At 38.9% G+C, this 26,852-nt stretch overlaps 1 protein-coding gene across 4 annotated transcripts; it reads right to left on the bottom strand.

Moving 5' to 3' along the window:
- Positions 1-2,728: 2,728 nt before the first annotated feature.
- On the bottom strand, positions 2,729-25,778 carry usp53b (ubiquitin specific peptidase 53b). Of its 4 annotated transcripts, none has more exons than XM_026171133.2 (18): positions 25,313-25,778; positions 24,161-24,350; positions 23,458-23,618; positions 23,257-23,349; positions 22,980-23,114; positions 22,552-22,665; positions 22,243-22,325; positions 18,975-19,080; positions 17,660-17,806; positions 17,210-17,359; positions 16,940-17,108; positions 9,510-9,632; positions 8,646-9,369; positions 6,216-6,277; positions 4,892-4,970; positions 3,281-4,122; positions 3,068-3,154; positions 2,729-2,861 (listed from the first exon to the last, which is right to left on the bottom strand). In XM_026171133.2, the coding sequence occupies exons 2-17, from the start codon at positions 24,252-24,254 to the stop codon at positions 3,078-3,080; spliced, it is 3,159 nt and encodes a 1,052-aa protein (XP_026026918.2). In that variant the 5' UTR covers positions 24,255-24,350; positions 25,313-25,778; the 3' UTR covers positions 2,729-2,861; positions 3,068-3,077. The 4 variants fall into 4 exon arrangements, with proteins under 4 accessions (XP_026026918.2, XP_080158603.1, XP_026026917.2 ...); XM_080302477.1 differs by having other exon boundaries at positions 3,302-4,122; XM_026171132.2 differs by lacking the exon at positions 2,729-2,861 and having other exon boundaries at positions 2,922-3,154.
- Between the last annotated feature and the right edge of the window lie 1,074 nt (positions 25,779-26,852).

Genomic DNA, 26,852 nt, shown 5'->3' with positions numbered 1-26,852 from the left:
GAAGCTCATGCAAAGTTAAACACACACACACACAAACACACGGTCAAGTGGCTAATTTAGTAGTGATACAATAATTGAAACTTTATTCAACAATGAATAAAAATAAATATATATTATCTACAAAAATATAAAGTGTAGACAGGTTTCACATGTTTCTTTAAACTGACATGAAGCATTTACTGTAATGTCAATAAATCAACTCAGCAGACCAAATGCACAGGACCAAAACCAAGCAGACGGCAGGATTCAGGGAGGCATCCCGAGGCTACTTATCAGGCATCGTCATCTTATAACTTCTTATAACTGATAAGATCAGTGACATGATAAGATCATGCAGAAAGCTTTCTTTTGTTTTGTGGTTTTACAGCGTAATTAGGTTGCTCCACTGTACGGGTAGCCCGAAATAAAAGAAACAGATCGATGCAATGCCAACTGTGACTTTAAGTGACACAGGAGAAAACCAGTCTCATCAAGCAGGCCTCGAGAGCAAATTCAAACTTTAACTGAAGACTACAAACTGTGAATGCAAGACATAATCGTATTTGCACAATTGGATTAAGTACTGTTAGTTTAACAGAGGGAATAGTTTTTGAACTGCTGAGTTTGCTGCCTGCAGCTGTGATTGTTACATCGAAGCCTGAAGGAGCCACTAAGAACCCCAATCCAACCTATAAATAACATTTTCACATACAGGAGTGTCAAATACGTCACCGGTAGCATTGCCTGCTCCAAATTTAATCGCAACATCGTCTATTTCCCTTCATTCATCATTTTTATTCTCTAAATGTGGTTCACCAACAAAGAACAAAACAACAACAAAAAATGAATTCACTGAAAGTGTCAAGGCACTGTTGATACAACTGAAGACACAATGTTCAGAATGTAAAATTAAACTTGTGAGGAAAAGAGAAGAGTTTTTTAAGATGAAGGAAAAAAAAACAAACCCACAATCATTATGAAGAAAAAACACTTCACATGTGAATCAACGTTAAGGTAATCTGGTTATTATTCGTGGACTGAGCTTCAGTTTATCGGTAATTTAGTTATTTAGTTACTTTTTCCATTAAATATATAGGAAGTCTTCAAAAAATAGCAGGGATTTATAATTACTACAGCACAATCAAGTTGTTTAAAGGCAGTCTAGTGTATATCATCGTGTACTGTATCAGTGAGCGATAGACTGGACTGCCTGTGAAGTCCAAGTCTTGTTTTTCTTATATTTAAACAGTGTAAGTAAACCATGACAAATACAAGTAGAAACACCCAAAAAAACGAAATGACCAACACAAATTTCAAATGTCTGTCGGGTCAAACACGGCATACATACACAGCTAAATGTGTTCAGTAGGAGTAAATACCTGGACAAAGGTTGATGTGATAAAAATGTAAGGTGAAAAAAAATATGTGTATATGGCATGATGGTTATAAAGAGACTTGGCAATCTAGTGAGTTGAAAAAAATATATATATATTGAGATTTGAAAAATGTGCATATAAAAAAAAGGATCTAAAAACACCAAAACCTGCTCTTAAAGTAATTATTTTTTAAAGTGAATGCATAGTATGCCTCTGACAGTTTGTTTTCCAACACATTGTTTGCATTATACATTTAGATTCAAAAATGTAAGCATAACATAATATTATGTATTCTAGTGTGAGCAAGAGAACATTCAAGTGTTTAAAAGGTTACAAATTGCTATTTGATGACTTTGTTTTATTACAATTGAATAAAATCAAACAGAATGTTATGTTTGCTGGAGTCAGTCCAGGATTATCATGCTCATGCTCAGGCTGTACAAACAGCTAGTATGACTCTGTAAAGGCCACATGCAGGTTTCAGAATATTAGTCTTACTATGAACAAGGATACTTGTGTGTTATGTTAAGTAGTATGGTTAATAGTTATGTCAGTTATATCAATTACATTGGCATTATTATGAAAATACCTGGAAATACAGACCTGCATTTAAATCTGCCTACTTTAAGAGGAAGACTGGGGAAAAATGGTTTCGACATCACTGGGAATTACAAAAAAAAGGTTACAAGAATCAGCACTGAAGACAAGAAAACACAAAAAGGTTGCACGACTGTGTATGGCGGTTACTAAATAGCCTGAAGGCTGCCCTGTGACATTGCCAATAAAACCAACCAATAAAACAAGTTACACATTTTTTTTCAAGGATGACATAAAATTGACCTTTACTGGGGGTGGTTTTCTCAAGTAAATGAACAATCGATCATCTTTTTCTTTTTTTTACATCAAAAGACTGACTGGTATGGGGCAGCCCACAGTCATTCATTAACAGAATAATGTTGTAAAATAACTGATAACTGATAACACTTAGAACACCTCAGTAAATAAATAAGACTCACTGTTACAGCGTCTGTCCTCTGGTGACCTAAAGCCTCCAAAATGTGCATAAAACTCGTAAGGTGCTCAGAAATCATGAATACTTTTCCGATCTTACTCCTTTGACAGGGGTAATTAGATTAACTGCCTTTAACCTGCTATCGATGAGGCCAACCTTTGATGTTATTATGTTGTGTAGAATGACATCATAATCAGATAATGTATCTTTAGCATATCTTTTCATGATAGCATGCTCTTATTTGTGATCACACTCAATTCTTTTACCATACAGACCACAGCACATCATCTGTGATTCACCTTAATCTCTTTTGCCTTACCCTAAGTATAGTTTAATTTCTGCAGCACTAGTGCACAAATAAAATATGTGCACTAAAATACAAATATTTTAAAACAGACATACGGTGATAAAAAAGAACGATCTAACCCTAAAAAAACTTCTTAGTGCAAACTGAAAACAGGGTTTTGTTGAAACGAAATCTTCGTGCAGCAACGCTACAAAACAAATGAAGATACACGTGAACGTTGATAATCCGTCAAGTCATACACAACAGCATTTAGAAATAGGTTTTATTTATGTGACAGGCTTGCATAAATAAGTTCGTCTCGGTTTGGAGGTGCCGTGGCTTCCTGACATATTTCCATTCTGTAAACTCTTTGGCATCCAGTTAATACTGCCCATCCATGTAAACAAAACTTACCAAGTTACACTCATAAAAAACCACGTTCATCCAGTCCTTTGGCTGTCACTGGGTTCCATTTTGCAGTGGGTTTATTGCTATTATGGCCTGTGAAGGAAAAAAAAAGAGTTTCCTTTAAAAAAAAACCCTTGTTTTTACAACAGTCACGTGTCACTGACACAGCAACAAAGAAAACAATACGATATTGTCATTTTGTCCTTTCCAGTAACTTACTGGTTTTGTTTGGAGGCTTACTTGTTTCCAGTCTGGCTTTTGGCACATCTTGTGAATGTGTATCACTGTTATCTCTCCGCTCACTTGCAACCGTTGTCCGTGGCACCGTGGCAGAGAGGACAAGAGGCCTCTGGTTGTGGTACTTGAGACGGTATGTTTCCGTCATGCAGTTATCCACATTGAAGTATGTTGTCAGAGAAACCTCTTGAGCAGGCACTGCCTGTTCCATCCTGCATCCAGCTGCTCTTTCCTCACTTTCACACGATGATGGGGTACTCCTTTCTGGGTCAGACCCTGACTTGGAGCTTGCATCTGAGAAGGTTCGGAGGCCCGACATGTCGGGCTTTCTGTGAGGACTGACGTAAGATGTAGACGAAAGACGAGGACTTGATGGAAAAGGTTCTTGGAGCATCCTGGGACGAAACACTGGGTGGCCTGTTTCCCCTTGGTGAGGAGTCCGTTGGCTGGGTCGAAGGTGAGGCAACCCTGTTGTACCAAGCTGACGCTGGCTGTTCAGTTGAAGAGGTTCTGCCGTCACATTGCTGGGAGGGTGGTATGGCAGGCTTATATGGGGACACTGAGAATCAGAGGCTGTGGCCTCACTGTTACTGGAGAGGTAAGTGCTTTCTCTATCCTCTGGCTCAGAGAGAGCAAGATCATCAGAGCTGTTCCATTCTGAGCTGCTGGTTTTTGTAATGTGCCTCAGGTTTGTACTTTCTCCAGTGTGCCCTCTACAGCTTGTCATCTCCTGCTGCTCACTCTGCCTGCTGTCCGAGCCAGACGAGATCCTCTCAGAAGACCCTGCTTTTCTGGAGGTACTAGACGTGTACTTTGATTTCCGTCTACAGAAAAAGAGGAAATTAATTAAGATGTAAAAACTTAAAATTCATGTATATTGTCTTAAAGCATTTTGCTATATATTATTGCTATATTACATTTCAGTGTAATAACTTGGATTTATGCAAAACAACACATTTTGGGGTGCAAACTGAAGCAGCGCAAGTTTCCGACAACTTTTCAAACATCCAAGATCTACAACTTGCTGGCTGGCCTAATCACCGTAATCCAAACTACTCTGACATGTCACATGTATTTTTTTAAAGATATATTATACAACTGTACTTTTTCTCAGGTATCACTGATTTTCAATGAATGAAATGTCCAGAAATGTTCAGGAAGGAAGCTCAGCATCTGGTCTGGTTTGCTTTTTTTGTCAGCTGAAGTTTGGGGAGGAGAAACTAAAGTTTCCATGACAGCAGTGCTACAAAAATCTCTTCTAGTAGTTATGCACACATCTATTTTTGATGTGGAGGGCATTGATTGTAGGAACATAACAAGTTTCCAGAGGTAAACTGAGTTTTAGAATCACAGTGTTGACTTTCTGGCTCCATCCTTTAGGTCTCCTCTTCCATTTCATTTAGCTCTCTGTCTGTGTTCTCAGTTTATACTAATTATGCGATTTGTTAATTTATCCAATATGACCCATTACACACTATAACCACAGTGCAAGTCATCCCTATATATACAGGTGGATTAAGTCCATCAACTTGAACTATTTTTTAAAAACTAAAGCCATTTTTATGTAATTCAAGAGAAACAACAAGAAACAACCTCGAACATGGACTGCCCTTTTGATGTGAATGTGAAACTTGATCATGGTTCTTTCCCTGAGGTTTGGGTTGATGTTTGCCTATAAAACAAAACAAAACAAAAAAACAGGATCAAAACAAAGCAGTAAACTGAATAAAACAGGAAACATCCAAAAAAGATAAATCCATCTTTTTATAAGGTTTATTATTACTATTATTACACAAGAAGAGCAAAACAAATAGTAAGACATGGAAAATCACAGGCTAATCAAAAGTCTAAACTAAGAAGGCAGCTGGGAGAAAATCATCTGTCTGACATCAAGGCTGTTGCCCTCTCAGGACACAAGGTGGCAGCAGCAGCAAGTTAATCTCACAAGACTTTCACACAGCTGGATGAATCAGTCAGCAAGCTCCCTCCATGCACCAGCGCAGCAAGAGGCAGTGTGGTGCTGAATTCCTTCCCTTTAAAAATAGATGTGTTATTTTTTTCTTCGCTGTTGCCCTGGAGAGGTCCATGCAAGGATAAAAGCTCTAGCTGTTGGTTGGAAACACTGGCTCTGAATGCACATAGCCTTGATTAAGTATTGAGTGCAGCACACTCCTAAGTACAGCATGCAACAGAAAGATATTTATGACAATGCCGGCAGCCACGTCCAGCTGTGCTATCTGAACAAGCTTTGTGGGATTATCATCAGATTAATGCCTGTGCAGGACTGACTGGGTGAAGAGGTTAAATAAGCCAGTCCAAACTCAACATAGCCTATACAAGACAGGTTGAAGAAGATAGAACTTTATTAATCCCTCGGGTGGGTTCCTCTGGGAAATTCGGTTAAAGAAAGAAAGAAAGAAAGAAAGATGAACTTTTGAAAGATCTAATCTAAGTTTCTTTTTTCCTTGTAAATCTTTTCATGTAAGTATTGCAAATATTTTAAAACATATAACTGAGACCAAAGTCCTGTTTCAAACGTCACATTATATTACTTTAATTTTTTTTTTTTTTTTACATGTTATCCTTTTTTTGCTTCTTTTATGGCAAAATCTACATTTAAAACATCCACATCGTGTTTTTAAAGCAGATATGACTTTGTTTGTGGAGGGATAATTACATCCACCCACAACGTATGTTTCCATGCATACCTGTTATATAAAGTGGACTTGTTACATAGAATAAGGCTGTTACATACAAGTACATGCATGTTAACATTTTACCAAAAACTGAAAATTACTAATAGCAGGTTACAATTACGCACTGCGCTGTGGTTACTTCACACACTACATTTATTACCAGCTAATTATTTTACTGTGCCACGAAAACCTCAGGAAGCCTATAAAATCGTGGAACTTACCATTGTGTGGAGGTGAGGACATTATACTAGATTTTGCATCGCCTCCTTTTTGGTGCTGCTGGCTGAAAATAAAAGACAGCAACTGAGTGTGTTTCCAAGTTTAATACAGAGCCAGCATAAAAAAAACCCTGAAGCATCAAACTTTTACTCTTTTTCTGGCAATAAATACTGCACATCAATCCAGATAATACCAGTAGTATGGCAGCACCAAAGACATATTCAAGGTCTACTGAGACTCTAATGACTAGAATTGACTTTAGATGGAATTGACTGTATAACAGTTGTTTTGAATCTTGTCTAGTTGACCCAATATATTGTCGAGCCTGTAAAAACGTATGATTGCTTTTAATTCTTACATTACATTCAAACTTTCATGTAGTTCTCTAGCTATACCATATATTGTTCAACAAAATGACAAAAATGTGCATAAAAAGGCTGAAAACAGTAGTAGTCCATGGTACTCTTTCATTTAAAGTATTTTTATTTTCAAAAGACATCTAAGGTAAATAACCAACCACTGAAAATATCTATCGTTATTACCAAGTTAAAACTGATTATTAATTGCTACATTCCTTCAGACCATTACAAAAATAATGCTTTGATGAGTACCATCATCAATAACATTCATGATATTTCAAGGATACCTTTGTAATATGATAGTGACTAAATGCAGTACTCAATAGGCTGTAAAAAAATGCAGTTTTTATTAAATAATTATTATTCCTAAAGGTGCTTATTATATTATGAATCCTCTCTAAAATGTACCTGTGTGTATCGGTACTCTCTGTTTATAAACCATACTCACTGACAAAGACTTACAAACTGCAAATTGAACAATTATGGAGAAATTTTATTAAATTTTTCATAATATTAATTTACAAAAAACAGATGATTTCCTACCTTAAATACCTTTTACTCAATATAATTACATACTTAAATACAAGTACTTTAATAGTTTGCTTTTACTTGCATGAGGCACGTTCATATTTTAATATCTCCGTGTACAGACTGCAAATTTAGAGAGCATTTACACATGCATTTCTTTTTAAACTTTAAAGTCCTTTTTAACCATTCAATTTTGGGTTGAATGTGACCTTTAAACAATCAATATTCATGTCAAATAAAGTCATTAACTGATGGGTGATTTGGAGCCTTGGTGAACACAAACAAATTTAGGACCAAATTCTCACAGTGTGACTGCTTCTCCACACACACACAAAACAACCAATCAAAACATACTGAGTAATGAAAAGTGCCATCTGAACAAGATTTAGACTGAAAACCACTCAAATATGGCTTTCAGTGATTAATAATTCCTTGTTAAATATACAGCCAAAACTGTTTTATAGCTTCCAGGTCTGCTTATGTATTGTAGATATATGTGCATTTCTGTGTCTGCTGCTGGCGTCCTCCACACACTCACCCTTTAAAGTGTACATGGGAATAGAGTATTAAAATAAACCTCCCTTTTTTAGCTTCTGGGAAACTTTTATAAATATAAAATGTCAGAGAATAAAAAAATAATGGAAAAATATCCTGTGTCCTATCAAAGGTTTTTAAGGTGTCCCTTTTATAATTATGGCGCTCACTGTGGATCCAAATGGATTTAGCCAGACCTACTCCAGCTGGACTCAGTCCAGGTACACTGCAGTGAGCGGAGTCCATCTCAGTCTATGGAGAAAAAGCTTTTTTGTCCACAACACAAAACGTGACCAGTGGATAAGTGGAAAAAATTAGCAAGTGGCAGAATATATCCAGCTCTCTTAAAATAACCATAGTCGCAAAAGGAAAACAAGAGTGCGCGTGACTATGAAACTAAAATGTGCAGAGCAGCATTTTTAAAACACATAAGCTAAAAAGATGGACAACACAAGTTTGTTTGTTTTTTTCTGTTTACATTGTAACGCAAATAGAAATGCTAGTTATTGTCATTGACAAGAACTTGACATATTCTCAACATGTTTATTAATGAAGGTTTTTATCCATAGTGTATTAATGCCATGGTAACGAGCTGAATCAAGAAGAAATTGTCTTCTTAGATTCACACATAGTACACATTTCACAGTGCAGGATGAGTCATAAACCTCTTTTGGTTTTCCAGGAAAAGATAGGCCTTAAAATACATTTTGAACATATACAAAACTATTTTTTGTCATTGTTAACACAGGCTTATTGGTGCTTTTAGAAAAAGATATCTGAAAATGTGATTTCTGGGCCAAAGTGTTCTGGGTCATCAAAATGTCCTTTTGTCACATGTACTATTTTAATGAGAAAATTCATAACAAAAGATTCACTTAAATCTTACTCTATTTCTAGAGATCTTATGATGTTGCCTATTAAATAAACTATTTATGAACACAGCATGCTGGCGATTTGCCGCAGGTAAAATTAAAATGACAGTATCTGTCATAGTCATCAGCTGAGTCTTACCTTTGCAGCGGTACCTCCGCTGTTGATCTCTGGTCTTTAACAGCAAAGCCATCGACCCCAGGAGAATCAGGATTGGTGGAGCCACTGCTGAGTCTATCACTGCTCTCATAGCCAGACTCTGTCCTTTGAATGGTCCAGGTATCACTACGTAGAAGAGTCTTTGGGCCCCCCTTTAGTTTGCTGCCCCTCTGGTAATTTGCTCGGCTTTCTGACTCTACAGAGCTGTGGCTCTCAGTCTCAAGCCGCTGCTCGTCCTCATAAATTGTCATTAAACATTTCTGTTTCCGATCCTCTCTGGTTCGGACATATTCCCGCTCGCGATCTCGGTTTTGTTCTGGGTGCACCCTCTCGTGTGATGGAGGCTTACTACACCGCGGGCTGTCATGTTGCTGCTGACGCCGCTGCTCTAGTTCATTCAATACCGTGTCCACATTTAACACCTCCCGAATAGGTCTCCAAGTACACTTAGACTTATTGCGACTTCCTCCACTCCCACCTTTTTCCCATTGGTCATGGGTGCCATCCTGGTCATTGTGACCTGGGAAATTATTAGTTTTCCGACTATGTCCACCACTCTGTGCACTAAAGGACTGTCCATGTGGCTCCTGAGATCCTCTGCTTGAATGGTTTGACGGCTTCTCATTACGTGGATAGCTTTTTGATTTTTCCACAGGAGGCCCTGGACCATTCTCTGGTGGAGATGAAGGTCTTGCATGCGTCATATCTAAGAACAGTGAACACAGATTATTTGCAGAATATCGCATGTAGAGCCCATGCAGTCTGCAAATTTGTCTTTCTCCTCCCAGATTTACACTGCTACCCTTATAACTAGAGAACATGTGCTATATGCACACAGCCCTCTACCTTTGTTTTGTGATGGTTCAGTTCTTCGATGACCTCTGTCTTTTTTTGATGTTTCACCTGGCCTCTGCAAATTCTCCATGAAAGTTTCCTGAAATTTGTTAGGACTGCCAAGAGGATGTTTTACTGTTGGGGAAAATAAATTAATCAAATGACAGGACTGTGGTTTCTCTACAACACAGAAATTATACTGTTTTTGACAAAGAATTTGGAATATTTCTGGCTCTCGAACAACTAAATGAGTACTAAATATTTACTTTGAGCCATAAACTACCTTTAGCAGGGTTAGTTCCCATGGCCCAAATTTAAGAAAAGAAAGAAAGAAAGAAATAACAAGTAAAATGAAAAACTCTAAAGATTTGTATATATTTTAACTCAAGACTACAGTCTATACAAAAGACATTATTGTGCTTTTGACCAACATTATGTATGACGTAACCACAACTCTCCAGCATCACAAATATTTTGGCAAAGAGACAATAAGAGCACACACTCAAATGTGCATTCTAACTTTGAGTAATGTACTCTATCTTTTTATTTCTGCCAGGACGCTGGGGATGTAGCCAGTGGCCAGTGACTACAGATGTTTCTCATTTGACATCATGGTCACATTGATCGAACGTCCATATTGGTTGTAAAACAACCACCGACAGCGGGAGAAAAGTGTAAATCCCGGAACTGGTTAGCAAGTGGTTTCTGGATTTTGTCGGCTATTACTAGGTGAAACTGGTCGCAAGAGAGTGCTGCTTGTCAGTGGTTTGATTGTTACCAAATGGCTACAGTCGCCTGTGGAAAATGTCTGCATTGTCTGCAAGCACTCACAATCTACTAATCTACTGCAGTCTACATGTTCCAGAAGATGCAACATTGATTTTGAAAGCAAATGTTTCAATACAGCTCGAAGAGTAGCCGGGGAACATCTGCCGGTGTGTCAGTGTGCTCAATGCAAACTATGGGTAACCAAAGCAATCTTAAAGAGGTTTTTGCCAATTACTCAGGAAATACACATGGTTGCTAGGACCAGTTTTTAGGCCTGCATGATTTAGCCCTCTGGGCTATTCACTTAATCTATGATCGTCATCATGACTGTCACATGTCCAAAGTGGGCAGACAAGTCAACATGACGTAGTTAGCAGTCATGAATCTCACAAAACCTCAATATCATTTTTTGATCCATAAGATGTGAAATCCTGTGCAAACACTTATTCAACAGCAATTGGAAACTTTGTCTGGTTAAGCAAAAACTGGTTGCCTTGTGGTCTTGTTACACCCTGAATCTCATGATAAGACAGCAGTGTTAATCTGTTTGCAAAATTAGTGGCTGTAAATTCATCCATGGGCTATGATTTACTCTTAGAGTGACTCCTTTTGCATTTTTTCCTGTGCCATATACTTATAAGAATTAGTTATGAATCAAGTAAACGGTATTGCATGAGAAAATGTTAGAAGGGCTACTTTCATTATTAAATCATAGTCCATATAAAGTACACAGTAGATGCACCATTCTGCCGTTGCTTCTTGCCAACGGGGAAAGAGACAAAACAAGGAACATATGCTGCATCATTAACTTTGGTAAAATACACAATTGCTGCCATGGCTGCCCACCCTGTGGTGTTTCTTTGCCTTTTGTAGCAAACGGGTCACTGTGAGAAACAGTGCTGATGTGAACTGTGAACATCTGGCTTTTTAATGACCATGATCACCTTCCACTGTCTTTTACTTTTGTAACTCAGCTCTTCTCTTAGTTACTTTGCTTTTTGCAGAACTGTCTCTTTCTTTGTATGTGTACTGCGCTTTAAGCAGAGGTTTCATTTTTACTTTTTAAAAAGTAAAAACGGAGAAGCTGCATTCAGCTTTTATGCTCCTTATATCTGGAACAAACTCCCAGAAAGCCTCAGATCAGCTGAAACACTCAGTTTATTTAAATCCAGGTTGAAGACTCACCTGTTCTCAGCTGCATTTGAATAAAGCACCAAATCCACACTTTTAAGCTTAAACTTCAAAACTTACATTTTAACTACTGATTTTATCTATTGCTCTGATTTTATCTGTTTTGATTTTACATACTGTTTTGTTTGTTTGCTTGCTTGTTTGTTTGTTTGTTTGTTTGTTTGTTTGTTATTTAGTTTGTTTGTTTGTTTGTTTGCTTGTTTTAATCAATTTTAAATCATGCTTTTTATTTGTTTTTGTTTCTAATGTCTCTGTAAAGCACTTTGAACCACCTTGTTGTTGAATAGTGCTATACAAATAAACTTGCCTTGCCTTGCCTTGCCTTTTATTATAAGATCTACATTAAAACATAATACAATTATTACACTACAAATATTTATATGGCAGTGAAGGAAATATTGTGAGGATTATCTGAAACATGAGGTGAAATATTGTATAATGCTGTGTGTATGCAAAGCTGGATGTTACAAAAGTGGTGAGTAAGAGCAGTGAGTAAACTGTCATATACTGTTCATGCAGCCCAATGTTGGCATTGAAGGACATCGACTGTTCCAAGCATACTAAACAGTATATGCAGCAAAGTGCTGTTTAATTTAATAAAGCAAATTTTATCTTGTGTCTTGAAATGATAGAGCAAATTTGTAACGAAAGCATTAAACCACAAAACATTTCTTGGTTTGCTGCTTTAGTTTGAATGAGCATAAAGTACTGTACAGGACTGAAAACTCACTCCTAAAAACTGCACATCAAATTAACAGGACAACAGGCAAAATATGATTACATTCAATGAAAGGATAATAAATAAAAAACTGAGCCATCTGAGTGTGAAGCAAATGCATCAACGACTTACTTTGAATGTCATAAAAACAAAAATCCTGTCCCATGCCAAAGTATCTGGGCTCCACATTAAAGCAAAACAATCCATCTAAACAGGAAAGGTGCCATTGCCAAAACCCCAAGCTTAGAAATTAATGGAGGCAAATGTCAGAAATGTCCAGGGGAGGAGTGAGAACTGTGGAGCAGGGGCATGAGTGCGTTTGGCCACAGGAGCGGGGATTAGGGAGCAAGGCGTGGGTGGTAATCTGTGTGCAACAGAGGCATCATCCTCATGTCAAGTTCAAGCCAGCACATAGAGGACAATCTTTCCGCCTGAGGTTTAACGGCATCACCCTGACGGAAACCATAACTGTAATTTGTGATTGACTGAAATCACCACTGTCATACTATTGTCATACTGTTAAATTTTACCTGATGATACTTTCACAAAGACAATTCAAATGCTGAAACAGACTGGGCTTTTTGGAAAAGAAATTACTAGACAAATTGGAATGGATCAGCATTCTGATCCCTATCATGCTCTCTTATGTCGCAGCTTCATTTCACTTTAAGTTCCCGGACAAGCCAAGGATAATCTCTGTGATTGCAGCCTGGTGGACACTAAACCCTATTGTTGCACAAAACTCATTGTGTAAGTGTAAGGTTTGCTTAGATAAATCATACGCACACAGTAAAAAACACACAGTACTTTTTTAATCTAAGCTAACAGAGAGAGCACACTGCATCTTACTCTGAAAAGAACACTGAGCCCAACATTATGTAACTAAAGCAAAATTCAAAGAAACAAAATTCCTTTAGCTGGCTAAAATTATTATGTATTACTATGTCAGAGGATTATTTTACTCCTTGCTGTATGTCCAGGTAGCTTTTAGAACGCTAATGTTAGCTGTCTGTTAGCAAGCTACTGCAGTTACCGTAGTTAAGGCATTTGTAAACGTAATAACATGAATCATTGTTTTTTTTTAAATAATCCAGGGTCCACTATTATAGAGTTACATATGTGTTACCTTACTTTAAAAAAATAGCCTCACACTGGCATTTGAATATCACTGATAAAATACAAGATGCTAAAATATACACAGATCACATCAAGTGTCAGGATCCCACAATTTTTCTATTCTTTCTCCTCTTGTTTATACAAAAAAAACTGTGCATCCCACTCCACAGCATGTATTAGGCACTTATTACATTAATCAGATAGAGTTGATATGGAGGCATCTTTACACAATCAGAAGTCAGAGCCATGAATTGTTGTCTCCTGTGTGAGTGGGAATTAACTTCACTCTATGCTATATGAGAGAACATTTGAGTTTGTGAATGTGTGCGCACATGTGTGAAATTTCACATACCCCATTTTATAGTGTGAAGAATCAGTTAAGACTCATCCAGATATTAGCTGCCTAATATTACCTCATTCTTTTCACACTAGTGTTTCAGTAAAACCACCATTCCTTTTTGGAAAGTTTGTATGTCCAATCTGAAGTCACAAAAAGTTTTATGGTCATTTATCATGAATCTCCTGTGCTTTACTAGATTGAGATCTGGTGACTGTGGAGGCCATTTGAGTATAGTGAACTTAATTTACTGTTCAAGAAGCCAGTTTTCAGTGATTTGAGCTTTGGGACATGGAATGTAGCGGAGGTAGCCATAAGAGGATGGGTACAGTGATGGGTACATTTGGTGCTAAGGGGTCCAAAAAGTGTGCCACATAATATCCCCTACACTATTACACCACCACAATGATGGTTCACTGCTTTCATGTCATTTACATCAAATTCTGAGCCTACCATCTGAATGTTGCAGCCAAAATCAAGACTCGTTAGATCAGGCAAAATGTCCAATTTTGGTGAGCCTGCGCAAACTGAACCCTTGAGCTCCTGTTCTTAGATTTTTAGATACTTTTCTGCCTTGGATGAAATTTGTGATTATTTCATCGACTAATGTCTTCCTGTTAGCTTGAAACAGTCCTCTGACCTCTGATATCAACAGGGCAATTTGTCCCACAGAAGTGCTGCTCACTGTGAATTTTCTTTTATTTGTCTTTTTATGTAAACAGCAGTTTTGCACTTGAGGAAGTAAAACATAAACATTTAATGCTTTGAATAATTACAGGTAGTAATCAGGACTTAACTGTAGATTATCCCTAATCTGACTCGGGGTAGGCCATTATTTAATCTCATGGATTTATTGACAGTATTTGCCAACAATCCAATAATCATTAATACATTATTTACTTTCTCAAGTTAGTAAATGCAGGATAACTGATTTTTGGCATTAATGTATAACCAAACGATCTTGATGTAGAAAAATGAAGGAATGAACAGAAAGTAGGTCTATACTATTCAAACCATAAATACAAGCATTTCTGAGGCAGAGTTGAACATGTTTAGAGTGGGAAAATATAGTTCACAGTAAAAAGACATCACACCTGATATATATTGTGGATTATCGCCTTTATATATATGTGTGTATATATTAAATATACGCATATATATATATATATATATGAGAAGTTATCTTTTGTCTCATCCTGGACTGTGGTGCTGACACTCACCAGTCCCCGGCCCCCTTCCTTCCGCTTAGCGTACAGCCTCAGGGTGCTGGACTTGGGGTGAAACCCTCCATACATGGTAAGGAGCTTTCTTGTCTTTATGTCAGTGGCTTCTATCTCCTCCTTTGGCCAACTTATTATACCAGCTGGGTACCTGATAACGGGGAGGGCGTACGTGTTGATAGCCCGGATCTTGTTCTTACAGTTCAGCTGACTCCACAGGACTTGCCTGACCCTCTGCAGGTACTTGGTGGTTGCAGCTTTCCTAGCTGCCTCTTCATGGTTCCCATTCGCCTGCGGGATCCCCAGGTACTTGTAACTGTTTTGCGCCTCTGGTATTCTTGCCAATTCCTTTCTGTGTCCCGCTCATGTATTGACCCATGTGCCTGTTCATCTTAGCCGATATGATGCCTGACAGGAGCTTCCATGTAGTACTGAGGCAGGTTATTGGTCGGTAGTTGGAGGGGGCCGGTCCCTTCTTGGGGTCCTTGGGGATCAGGACCGTCCGACCTTCGGTTAGCCATTCTCTCTCGTCAACTAGCAGCTGGTTCATTTGTGCTGCCAGACGCTCGTGGAGTGCAGTCAGCTTCTTCAGCCAGTAGGCGTGAACCATGTTGTGGCCTGGTCCAACTCTTCATACTAGAGACCCTTGCTTGGATGTCTGCCACTGTGATGGTTACTGGACCCTGTTCAGGGAGGTTGCTATGGTCTGCCCTCAGATCCACTAGCCACTGAGCATTGCCGTTATGGGTTGCGTCCTTCTCCCATATGCTCTTCCAGTATTGCTCCTTCTCCAGCCTTGGTGGTGCTGTTCTCTTATTGTTCCCTTGCCACTGAGAGTACACCTTTGCTGGTTCTGTGGAGAAAAGCTGGTTTATTCTCCTGCCTTCTATCTCTCTGGTGTACCTCCTCAAGCGGCTGGCCAAGGCTGTGAGTCTTTGCTTGGCAGTTTCCAAGGCCTCAGGTATGGACAGCTTGCTGTATTTTTTATGCACCTTCTTTGTCGCACCTTTCTCCAACTCAGTTAGTTGGCTAACCTCCCTCCGTACTACTTTGATCTTGCCCTCTAGCCTCCTTCTCCATGGAGGGTACTGCTCCTTGTGGCTGTTCAACTTATAGACTGCTGCCGTATTGTAGATCAGCTTATGATGGCCCCAACTGACTGAGTGCTCAGTGAATACCTCAGGCAGCAAAAACCCAAGAAAGAGGAGGGAGACGAGGAACCATCATGGAAGGACAGGCCCCTGCACGGTATGTACCACCGGCAGATAGAGAAGGTGGCTGATATCCAGAAATCCTACCAGTGGCTGGACAAAGCTGGACTGAAAGACAGCACAGAGGCACTAATCATGGCAGCACAAGAACAAGCTCTGAGTACAAGATCCATTGAGGCTGGGGTCTATCACACCAAGCAAGACCCCAGGTGCAGGCTGTGTAAAGATGCCCCAGAGACAATCCACCACATAACATCAGGGTGCAAGATGCTAGCAGGCAAGGCATACATGGAACGCCATAACCAAGTGACCGGCATAGTGTACAGGAACATCTGTGCCGAGTATGGCCTGGAAGTCCCGAGGTCAAAATGGGAGATGCCCCCAAGGGTGGTGGAGAATGACCGAGCTAAGATCTTGTGGGACTTCCAGATACAGACGGACAAAATGGTGGTGGCTAACCAACCGGACATAGTGGTGGTAGACAAACAGAAGAAGACGGCCGTAGTGATCGATGTAGCGGTTCCGAATGACAGCAATATCAGGAAGAAGGAACACGAGAAGCTGGAGAAATACCAAGGGCTCAGAGAAGAGCTCGAGAAGATGTGGAGGGTGAAGGTAACGGTGGTCCCCGTGGTAATCGGAGCACTAGGTGCGGTGACTCCCAAGCTAGGCGAGTGGCTCCAGCAGATCCCGGGAACAACATCGGAGATCTCTGTCCAGAAGAGCACAGTCCTGGGAACAGCTAAGATACTGCGCAGGACCCTCAAGCTCCCAGGCCTCTGGTAGAGGACCCGAGCTTGAAGCATAAACCGCCTGCAGGGGTGAGCTGGGTGTTTTGTTTTGTTTTTTGAGAAGTTATAATAAGTGGAAGGCTGTCTTACCGTTCATGTCACCGTTTACTTGGGCTTTGTAGCGGGGACACATGGTGGTCTGCCTTGGTGCATCTTCATTAGATACAGGACTTCCCTCGGGGTTGGTGTAAAATAAAAGAAGCGGCTGGAAATGTCCTCTAATACATTTAGAAGCAACATCTTTCCATTTGGACCCAATCTGAAAAAAAGGTGAAAATAACTGAGTTAGAGCATGTAACACAGTAGTAGGTAATACACTTTTGAAAAGGGGTAAGGCGGATTAATGGCAGACATCCTAACCTCTTTCACAGTAGCATCGTCGAAAAACATCCACTTTGAAGATTTGGTGTGATAGGCAAAAGCTGAGTAATGTTTACTCGCAAAACAGATCATCCCCACCAGATGTAGCTCACTCCGTTTAGCATTTTCATCAGTGACTCGGTTGAAAAGCTGAAAGAGATCAAATTGAAGTTTGATGGTTTTGTGCCAGATTCTAAATCCTATGAAAATATCAGTTATTTGTGTGACTTCCGTGGCCAGTTTAAAGATTACAGCATGCTGACCTTCATATATATGATATTAAATGATAAAATTGACAAATATCTTTCGATATGTACATTTGTAACAAGTCTTTTAACACACTGAACAAAAGTGCAAAAAGTACAATGTTTTTTATCTATAATAATCTAATGGAATTCCATTTGTTATCAGGTTACTGGTGACTCAATTCAGCCTTTCACTTGGTCTTACCCCACACAGGTTCAAACGGGGGCTAAGGGACTTAATAACATCATCTGTAAGATCAGACTGCTCGGCGTCCCATACAAATCCAATCGTCACAATCTCTGGACAGTTCATTAGGACGCGACGGATCTTGATGCTCTGACCACAGTTACTCTGCATAACAAATAATGCATTTAAGGATAAAAACAACTGGGCATAGCAATTTTTAATTGTCCAGTAAAGTCCAGTAAAACTATATAATCTTTCTATTTGAAAAAAAAAATTATGTTTGCCTTTAAGTTATGCAGTAATGGGAAATGTGCCTTTCTAATGGGCTACTAGTTTAGGCAAATATGCTGTCTTTTCTAACTCTGAGAAAAACCCACTCTGTTGGATGTTTTGTAATTAGTTTTTTAGTGATAAAGTTGTTTATAAAACACTTTACCGAATTTGCAAAATACTTTAAAACAACAACCAATAAAAACAAAGAAGCAGACACTGGTAAGGAAAATGGCAAAGTTCTTCACTCAAAGTAATAAAGGCATTAAATAAACAAGACAACAATGAATAAACAAGACGCACAATAAAACAATGAAATGACCGTGTGTAAATAAAACACTTACAATGTGGTTGAAAGTTTTGAATTGTTTTACAATTTGATTGAGGCTAGCTGTTCTGCTTATATAACTCTCACTGAACCAATCTCACTGTTGGAAACACAGATTTAAAAAAAGCAAACGTGAACTTTTCTTACTAACTTCTTTTAAGCAAATTTCCCCAAATGTCAGAGTCATAGGTTGTGTCTTTTTGAGGTATAAACAAAAAGATGAAATAAACTGAAAGGAAATTAAAGTGACTTAAATATCATCATCAGAATATTGCAAAGGCATAAAGCAGCCAGAGAGCATGGGAAGAGTACGGGTTTAAGGGAACACAGCACTGTGCCTTAACTGATGCACACTGAAAAGAAGACAGCGGTAGCAAATACAGATGAGAGAAAAACAGTGGATAAGCCCTTACCGCTATTTATATCCTAACACTAGTCTGGCATCGTCTCCTTCCGGTCGCTTCAAGTGCAGTGTCGCAGCAGAAAGCACAGAGTGTACTCTGCACAGTTGCAACAGTCATTTTTGTGTCCATTTTAAAGTATCATACTAACTGTTAAACTGAATGCCTAAATTATTCATTTATAGCTGCGTCAAACAAATCAGCATTTGCTAAAGGTTAAATTCAGACAGATGTTCTTACTAAATAGCAAAACAGGGAAAAGGTAGTGAGCCACCGATTTTCTAAGAAATATTACCAGAGGAAAAGGAAAAGTGACAGCAAATATGGAACATACCGGGCAGCTTCGGAGGTCACCTGTGTTGTTTGCTGCCTGCAGCAACTCTCCAAACATGTCTGACCTTAGCCGCTCGCTCTTCCCCAACATGCGATCAACCTGTTGGCTGGGTACAAAAACAGAAAATGCATCAACTAATATTTTGTTCCCATTCGATGTGTAACATTAAAAAAAAGTGTGAATCAGAAAATATGATCCAAACAATAAATCTGATATAAATTTAAGCAGATAATAATAATAATTTATGCTATTTATTATTGAGGTTGTGCATTTTTATTATTTTTTGTCTTTGTAAGGTAGAGTGTGCAAAGCCCAGGAAACACCTACTGATAAAATCCAATAATAATAACAGACTACAGCTAAAAATCCCCGCTGGACACCTTTAAAGAAATATAAAAACACTTTTCCATTAAAAAACTTTGCAAACTGTGCAATTATTTAGCAGGTAACAAAGCATCTAATACATCTCTGAAAGAGTAATTGACTCTGCAAACAATTCAAAAATTCACAAATCCTGCATGAATGTACACACATCTCATACTTACATAGAGTAGAAAGAGAATGTAAAAATATCTTTCCATTAAACTGTTTATGAAGGTGTTTTGTTTTTTAACACACAAAGTGAAGGTTAAATATACAAAGGAAATCACAATAGCAACCATAGTAGGTGACACTGGACTGGACTGGAAAATGTTGAGGTCGTTACGATATTGGAATTTCAAACTTCATAGCAATAGCCAGCAAAATACTGGATACCACTTTTTTACCATTAAAAAGAAATACAAAATTAATCAATGACAACACTATTCTTAGGTTGTCTGAAACAGGACAAAAGTATATGAGGATAAAAATTACAGATATTTTAAGACTTTCGTTGGTAGTGCAAAAAAGGAAAAAACATATTTTTAAATTGTCTGAAGTAGTGCTGTGCTTCAGGTGACGGCACTATATACTGCTGATCAGGGGGGCTTTGTAAGGTAGGCTGCCAATGTTTCTATGTAACTGATGTAGACTTCTCTCAGTTTCAAATTGTGATTTTTTGTCAAATTCGTTTTTAGTGTTATCCTGATAATTAAGGTTGCCTATTAATAATAAACATAGGCAGGACTGATAAGGTTCGCTTCCTCGCTCCCACATGAATATTGCTGTTTTATCTTTAACCACAGCCGCTAGCTGCTGCCTTAGTGGTTATTGGGGGATTGCTAATAGTTAAACAGCTAACATTAATGTGTACGTTGGTTAAGTTAACAGTTATGATAACTGTTTAATATTTAATGTTGTTGAAATGGGAGCTTCACCAACCTCTGAAAGTGAGTAAAGCAAATATGGATCAAGACATATTCAGTTTTGTTATCATTAGTATATTAGTACTGATTTTAGACAAGATCAGTCACTACTAAACATTTTTTATCTTTATGGTACAACAGTTTGTAGTGGCCAGCATTAGAGTTGTGGCCACTAGGTGTATATATTCATTCACTAGGTGTATATAATTAGCAGGGTGTTATTTAGCATCCATTTTGGGGTTCTTAAGAAACAAAAAGATTAACACAGAAAATTTCAAACAGGGATAAACTGATTGTAAAAATTCTTGGGCAATGTTTGAAATTTAGCTAATATCAAGTTAATGCAGATGTCGATATCTATACGTTTTTATGCACTTATTCCCCCATTGGTGGAAAAGAAGCAAATTCATTTTCTAAACAACTATTACTTTAATAAATAACAATTTTAAGCCGTTCAGCTTTTCACCTCACTATCTTTTAAAATTAATGTGGCAATATGAGTGAGCAAAGCTGTTCAACCTTTATTGCTATATGTCTTCTATCCATCACGTTTTGTTCCATAATGATTTAAAAGCACAAAAACATTTATAATCTATTAATTTCAATTTAATAACGCTAGCTTGGAAATAAATGAAGCCAAATGGTAAATGGCCTGCATTTGTATAGCGCTTTACTCAGTCCCTAAGGACCCCAAAGCGCTTTACACTACATTCAGTCATTCACCCATTCACACACAGGCAATGGCAAGCTACATTGTAGCCACAGCTGCCCTGGGGCGCACTGACAGAGGCGAGGTTGCCGGACACTGGCGCCATCGGGCCCTCTGACCACCACCAGTAGGCAAACATGGGGTTAGTATCTTGCCCAAGGATATTTGGCATGCAGCCAGGAGGCAGCCTGGGATCGAACCACCGACCTTCTGATTAGTGGCTGACCTGCTCTGCCACCTGAGCTACAGCCAAGTCTAGTCTAGTCTAGTCTTGGAGCATAGCTGAGCCACTGTGTGAGAGCTGAGCAGCGAAAGGAAATTAAGTGAGGAGCCGGCTCTTGCTCAATGGGAGTCGACTCTTCTGATTCACTACAAAGCACTCTCTAAGCACGGCTCTTAGAGCTGATACTTTTGCGCGTGACACGTTATCAAACGTTACGTTGTGTGTCATGGATACTGTTGACTCCAAATCTCCCGAGAGACCAACACAAGACCGAGACCAAAGTACGTCAAGACCAAGACAAGACCAGTCCAAGACCACGTTAAAGTGGTCTCGAGACCGGTCTCAAGACCAGTTTTGAGACATCCAACTCTAGCAAAGACACTATTATTGATTTCTCACATCATTAAGATTGTGTGAAAAATTGATGGAAGTTTGTTTCTGCCACTGAAATGCTTCTTTTTGGCTGTCAAAGTCAAACTTTTTGGTTATTGTCTTTAAATTTCAACTTAATAATTTGAAATTATGGTTAGGTCTGAGACTCACTAATTCAAAATATTGAAAACATATGAAAAAAAATACGTTTCAATTTAGAGATAATACGCTGGATCTCCAAAAGTTGATTCTGTTCATCTGGACATAGCGTTTTGTGGGAGAAACGTTTTGTCACTCATCCAAGTGACTTCTTCAGTCTCAGCTGACTGCAGGTTTCCACAATCTTATAAACAGTACATTTGCATAATGACTGAAACCAGCCCACTGAAGGATAATAATACGCTGGAATTTCTTTTTTGTCAGGTGCAGGTGAAAAAAGTCAGAAACAATCTTGCACATATTTGAACTAAAAATTGTGACTACAATAAACCACAATAGACCTGCTGATAATAACCAGCCTTGGATTTGTAATGTGATGACTTGATTAAAACTAGTAACCACCATAGTTATTTTAGCATTGGTAGTATTTTGACATTTAAATTGGGTTTACTGCTTTGGCCTGATTTTTTTAATTTTTAATCAACCAATATCAATATTTTTTATCAATCGAGTACTTACCATAAAGCAGTAGTGGAGACATAATGTACTAATTCTGTGAATGGGTGTGGGTCTGAAGATGCACCACAACAGCGACACACGAACTGCAAAACAAAGGCTGTGCATTATTCTACTGTTTCAAGTTTACAGTCTAGCGTGTTAGATGCATATTTCTAACAAGCAACCAGCTATATGACTCTTTTTATTATTTCAATTTATTAATTGAAAAAACTGACCAACTTAAAATTATGCCCTTCTTTTGCACAAGACAACGCTATTGTGTAGTTTTTTTTTTAATAACACATAGTGGTTTTTTACAAGATTACTCACTTGTTCATAAAGCATCATTGCAAACTTCTGATGGGTGATGCAGGATTTGGATGAGCATGAATCAGTCGCCGTGTCTGAAAGTATGTGTAAATGAATTCGCTCCAAGATGTTCTCCTATTATGTGTGAGAGGAGATACAGAGGCAACGATCAAAACAAAGAACACAGCACAGGTGCGTAATTGTAAACACAAAAGTTGACGCAGTAAATGAGAACCACTGAGTAACACTTCACGTAAGCGTGTATTTAATACTCCTCAAAAACGTAACTATGGTGATCATGTACCAACATTTGTACAGTCTTTTAATGTTCCTATTTCTTCTTTCTTTTCTTCAGTAACACAGTAATACTCTGTAACACTCAGTTAGTGTGGAAAGGCGAGCTGAAGATTATTTTTGATTGTAAAGCAAAAGGCACGGTGTCAACATACAAAGCACTCAGCAGCATCATCCATCAGCCCAAGCTGGAAGCGTTGCTCATCCTTAAAAGTTTCAGCAAGGGCGTTACGCAAGCTGTCGGAGGGAAGCACCCGCTCTCTGCTCTGCTGAAACTGGCTGAATATACTCTGAAAAAGACATAATTAGTTGCATAATTAATTATTAGTTTGCGATGCAGATATTGCATGTATGATCAGACAAGAATTTAATCCTGGACAAAACTAATTTTAAAAAAAGAAGAATGACTTAATGAATTAACACTAAATGTACCTTTAAAGCGCAAAAAATGCAGGCATCACCGAGACAAAAGTGACCTGAGAGCTGCCTCAGACTTCTCCTGAAAATGTCCAGCTGCCAAAGCACCTGTGGGGGTCCAATCAACCACACACATGTGTTCACACAAGGACATAATCTAAAAAAGAGTGTTAGAGTTACCCAGAAATCTAAACCTATTTAAAACATGGTGCACACCTGAACAGCGCTGTTTAAGAAGCAGCTATTCTGGCCGGGCTCATTCAGCAGGCCTTTGGTGAGTGCGAGGGACAGCATGCTCCCAGGCTGGTAGGATTTCTTCAGGCCTCCTCCAGGTTTTTTGAACATCTTCACCCATGCCATGGAATTATTGCCTGCAGCTAAAGGAAAAGAATAACTTTTTAAATTAGAACTTCCCAAAGTTATTCTCTCTACACAAATCAACTTTTGACTTACTTTTTGTTCTTATTACCAAGTAATGATGCAACTCTAAACCATACTTTTTAATAGGTAATCAGTAATTAACAAAATACTAGATCAATTTAGCACCATACACATTCTTATCTCCTTATACTTTGTTCATCTGCCTTTGTCCCATGTACTTATAGTTGGTGCTCAGTAGGTTTAAATATAGTATATTATAATAGATATTTTATTTTATTGTATTTTTTGGTGGTGGTGTTATAAATGAAACTTTGAAAAAGAAACAACTAGTGTCAACTCAAAACACACCACCACCCAGATTTCTGTCCATTTAAATGCAGTTGCAGCTAAACTCCAGTATACCTATAGCAATAATATTTATTGCATACTGTAATGGAGGCCCTGCTTGAAAATTCTGTTGATCTTGGATACAGTGTTCATTACATCACTAATGCAAATGACTGATTTGGTCAGACGCCAGATGAATCCTGTGAACTACCTTCTCCAGAGTTGGGGGGAGACTTGCTGCAGTTGGACATGTTGGGATGAGGGAGATAGTGAGTTGGTCTGGCCATGGGCTCCAACCATTTCATCCCCACGCACCTCCTGAGCGGTTTGTGGAAAGCATTGTCAGCCACAAGGCAGCCTCAGCCATGTGCTGCCCAACATTGAATGCTACTGGACAAAGTCTGAGGACCGAGGAGGGGGGGAAAAAGGTGTAATATTTTAAATACTGAGAAAATATTTTATTATGGAATTCTCAAAAACTATGATTGTTTTTAATCTTAAACACGAAATAAAATACAGATATAAGATAAAATAAACAACAATCCAAAGACACTTTCTTGTATCTTACTTATATGATCCGACTTTACTCCTTTCATGTCTCTGGAATAGCTTAATTTCTTATGAATATAGTATGAAATTACAATGAATGGCTACAGAAGGAAAGTAGTAAATAACTCCGTGGTTGTACATTTTAAAAAGACATAACATTTAATTTTAAAGCTACATCCATACATGCATAAAAAAAAATCAAAACACAAATAAATGAATCGTGACTTGTGCAAGATCCCTCATTTGCATGTCTATACACAGGCGAATAAGTTATTATTTTAAATAGTATATTATTGGTAAATGCTATTGTAAAAGTGACATAGCCAATATGAAATACATGCTGAAACAACGTTGATTTCAGGACATTAATTTCATCCTGAAGTCAATGTTGGTAACATCAACAGTGTCATCATATATTCTAACGTTTCAGTGGCCACATGTGTTTATTGCAACCCTCTCTGACACCATGTGATGCCTGTATAGGCCTATACGTGTACATAAGCGCCCATCTTTGCTGTCGGGTTCATGAAGAGGGCATACGTCCTCCTTTATTGAACGGGATTTGTTGACCTGATCCTTGGTCCTGTGTTTCCCTGCGATAACAACCTACCGACCCTACACCCACCACCCCAATAAATAAATAAATAAATAAAGCTTCGACGTTCCCACAGTAGGAGACACGTTGCCAGTGTTACACAGCCTTACGCTGTAGATTTTACTGTATATGGGAGCAGCTCCCGGTCTGCCACTGTATTATAAATATGCCGCAACTTGCATTCATGCAGTGGGAAAACAAGCGCTCTTCTACACTCACCTTAAAGAGGAGTCGGATATCGGATAGTTGTCTCTCCTCTCCGCTGAAGGCGCAGAGCGGTCCAGCTGTCAACGCAAAACAAAAACAAACAAAAAAAAAAACAATCCACGATTGGTCGGTGAATCCTGCAAATAAAACTGCCCAGAAATGACTGCAGATAGGTCCACGTAACGCACTCTCTGTGCAGCATTCCCAACCCCTCCGACACGCACACGAGCGGCAGCCCGAGCCCCTGCTTCCCTGCTTGATAGCGCACTCAACGCAGGACAGTGTTATTTCACTGGAATTAGTCCCCCCGCCTTTTTTTTTTTTTTTTGTAAAACGGGGCCGATGATGGCCTGTGCCAGAATGTCCGACGCGGATTAGTGATGTTTTGAGACTTGAGAGGTCAAACTCCGCCCCTAGTGTAGCCTCAAGTGCACTGCTGCTGTATTGCAATCTTCAATCCCTGCATGGCAAACTGTGTGCTGGCGGAAGGTCAGACTTCCAACTTGTCATGATGATGATGAGAGAAGACATCACATGACTGCACTGGTTTCATAATCATGCAGCACTGTGGGGACTAACCCCTGCCTGCGCTGTGCAGCACAGGCTCTCATTCAAATAAATTAAAAAAAAAGAGTAGCATGTCTTTGCTGCGTTTTATGTCTTTGTTTGGAGTCCAAGTGAAATCCCAAATGCGTAAATATTCCACAAGTGTCTTTTCAAGCAACGCCAGATAAAGGCCTCCGTGCCCGTTCTTATAAAATATAAGCTAGGGGAGAAAACTGCGCCCAATATTGAACATTTTGTCAAGAGGCTTTGGAGAAATTTTAAACCCACAGTCTCTATCTGTGTGAGTGTAATGCTGCAGTAAACAGCACATGCAGTCGCTAAAAAAAAATCCGGGCAGATGGAGGGCCTAGCAGGGGAAAAACTGCCCAGCTGAGCAGGTTATAAGTGTACACAGGAAGACTCAAAGAGACTGATGGTGCATGTAAGCTGGAGTCAGCAAAAGTGCCACTAATTGGTTGTGTCTTTCCCACATAGGTTACAGTGCATCTTTCCTGCACAGGAGAAAGTTTTGGCGCTTAACCGTAAAGCAAACTAAAGGAGAAAAAAACTGACTTAAAATCTTGCCAAGTGCTCATGCTGTTTTCCTACTTTGAATATTTACATTTGTGTATGTGAGTGTATACATGTTTGTGTGTGTGCGCTTGTGTATCCACAGCATGTGGTGCCAGCCTGTGAAAAAACAAGTAAATCACTGTTTATGAGCTGTTACACTGAGGAGTCCTTGTTGATCCTGAGTCCAAGAATGAAATCTGTTCAGGAATATTAAACAGGCACTTTGTCCTGTGGCTGGCAGTCACACGCAGAACTATCCCAGTGACTCACTGTAACACTCACTGTAAGAATCGACACCTTCAAGTTTGACCCTGGATGCTGTGACGCAAATCAGGCATTACTACTATTTACACGTGATCCTGAATATATTTAGCTCCATACTCCTAAACAGATATATAGATAGAGTTGTGCAATCTTATCTGAGAATACCTTT

This window comes from Astatotilapia calliptera, chromosome 6 (assembly GCF_964374335.1).
Source record: "Astatotilapia calliptera chromosome 6, fAstCal68.1, whole genome shotgun sequence".
NCBI classification, from domain to species: Eukaryota; Metazoa; Chordata; class Actinopteri; order Cichliformes; family Cichlidae; genus Astatotilapia; species Astatotilapia calliptera.
This window is presented reverse-complemented; position numbering and strand designations above follow the sequence as displayed.

Excerpts from the sequence above, each read along its gene's own strand:
- usp53b (XM_026171133.2), bottom strand. The coding sequence starts at position 24,254 with ATGAAATGGTTGGAGCCCATGGCCAGACCAACTCACTATCTCCCTCAT. Across the intron at positions 23,619-24,160 it reads TCCCCCCAACTCTGGAGAAG|CTGCAGGCAATAATTCCATG; the intron begins GTAGTTCACAGG and ends CTTTTCCTTTAG. Across the intron at positions 23,350-23,457 it reads TCTTAAACAGCGCTGTTCAG|GTGCTTTGGCAGCTGGACAT; the intron begins GTGTGCACCATG and ends GGACCCCCACAG.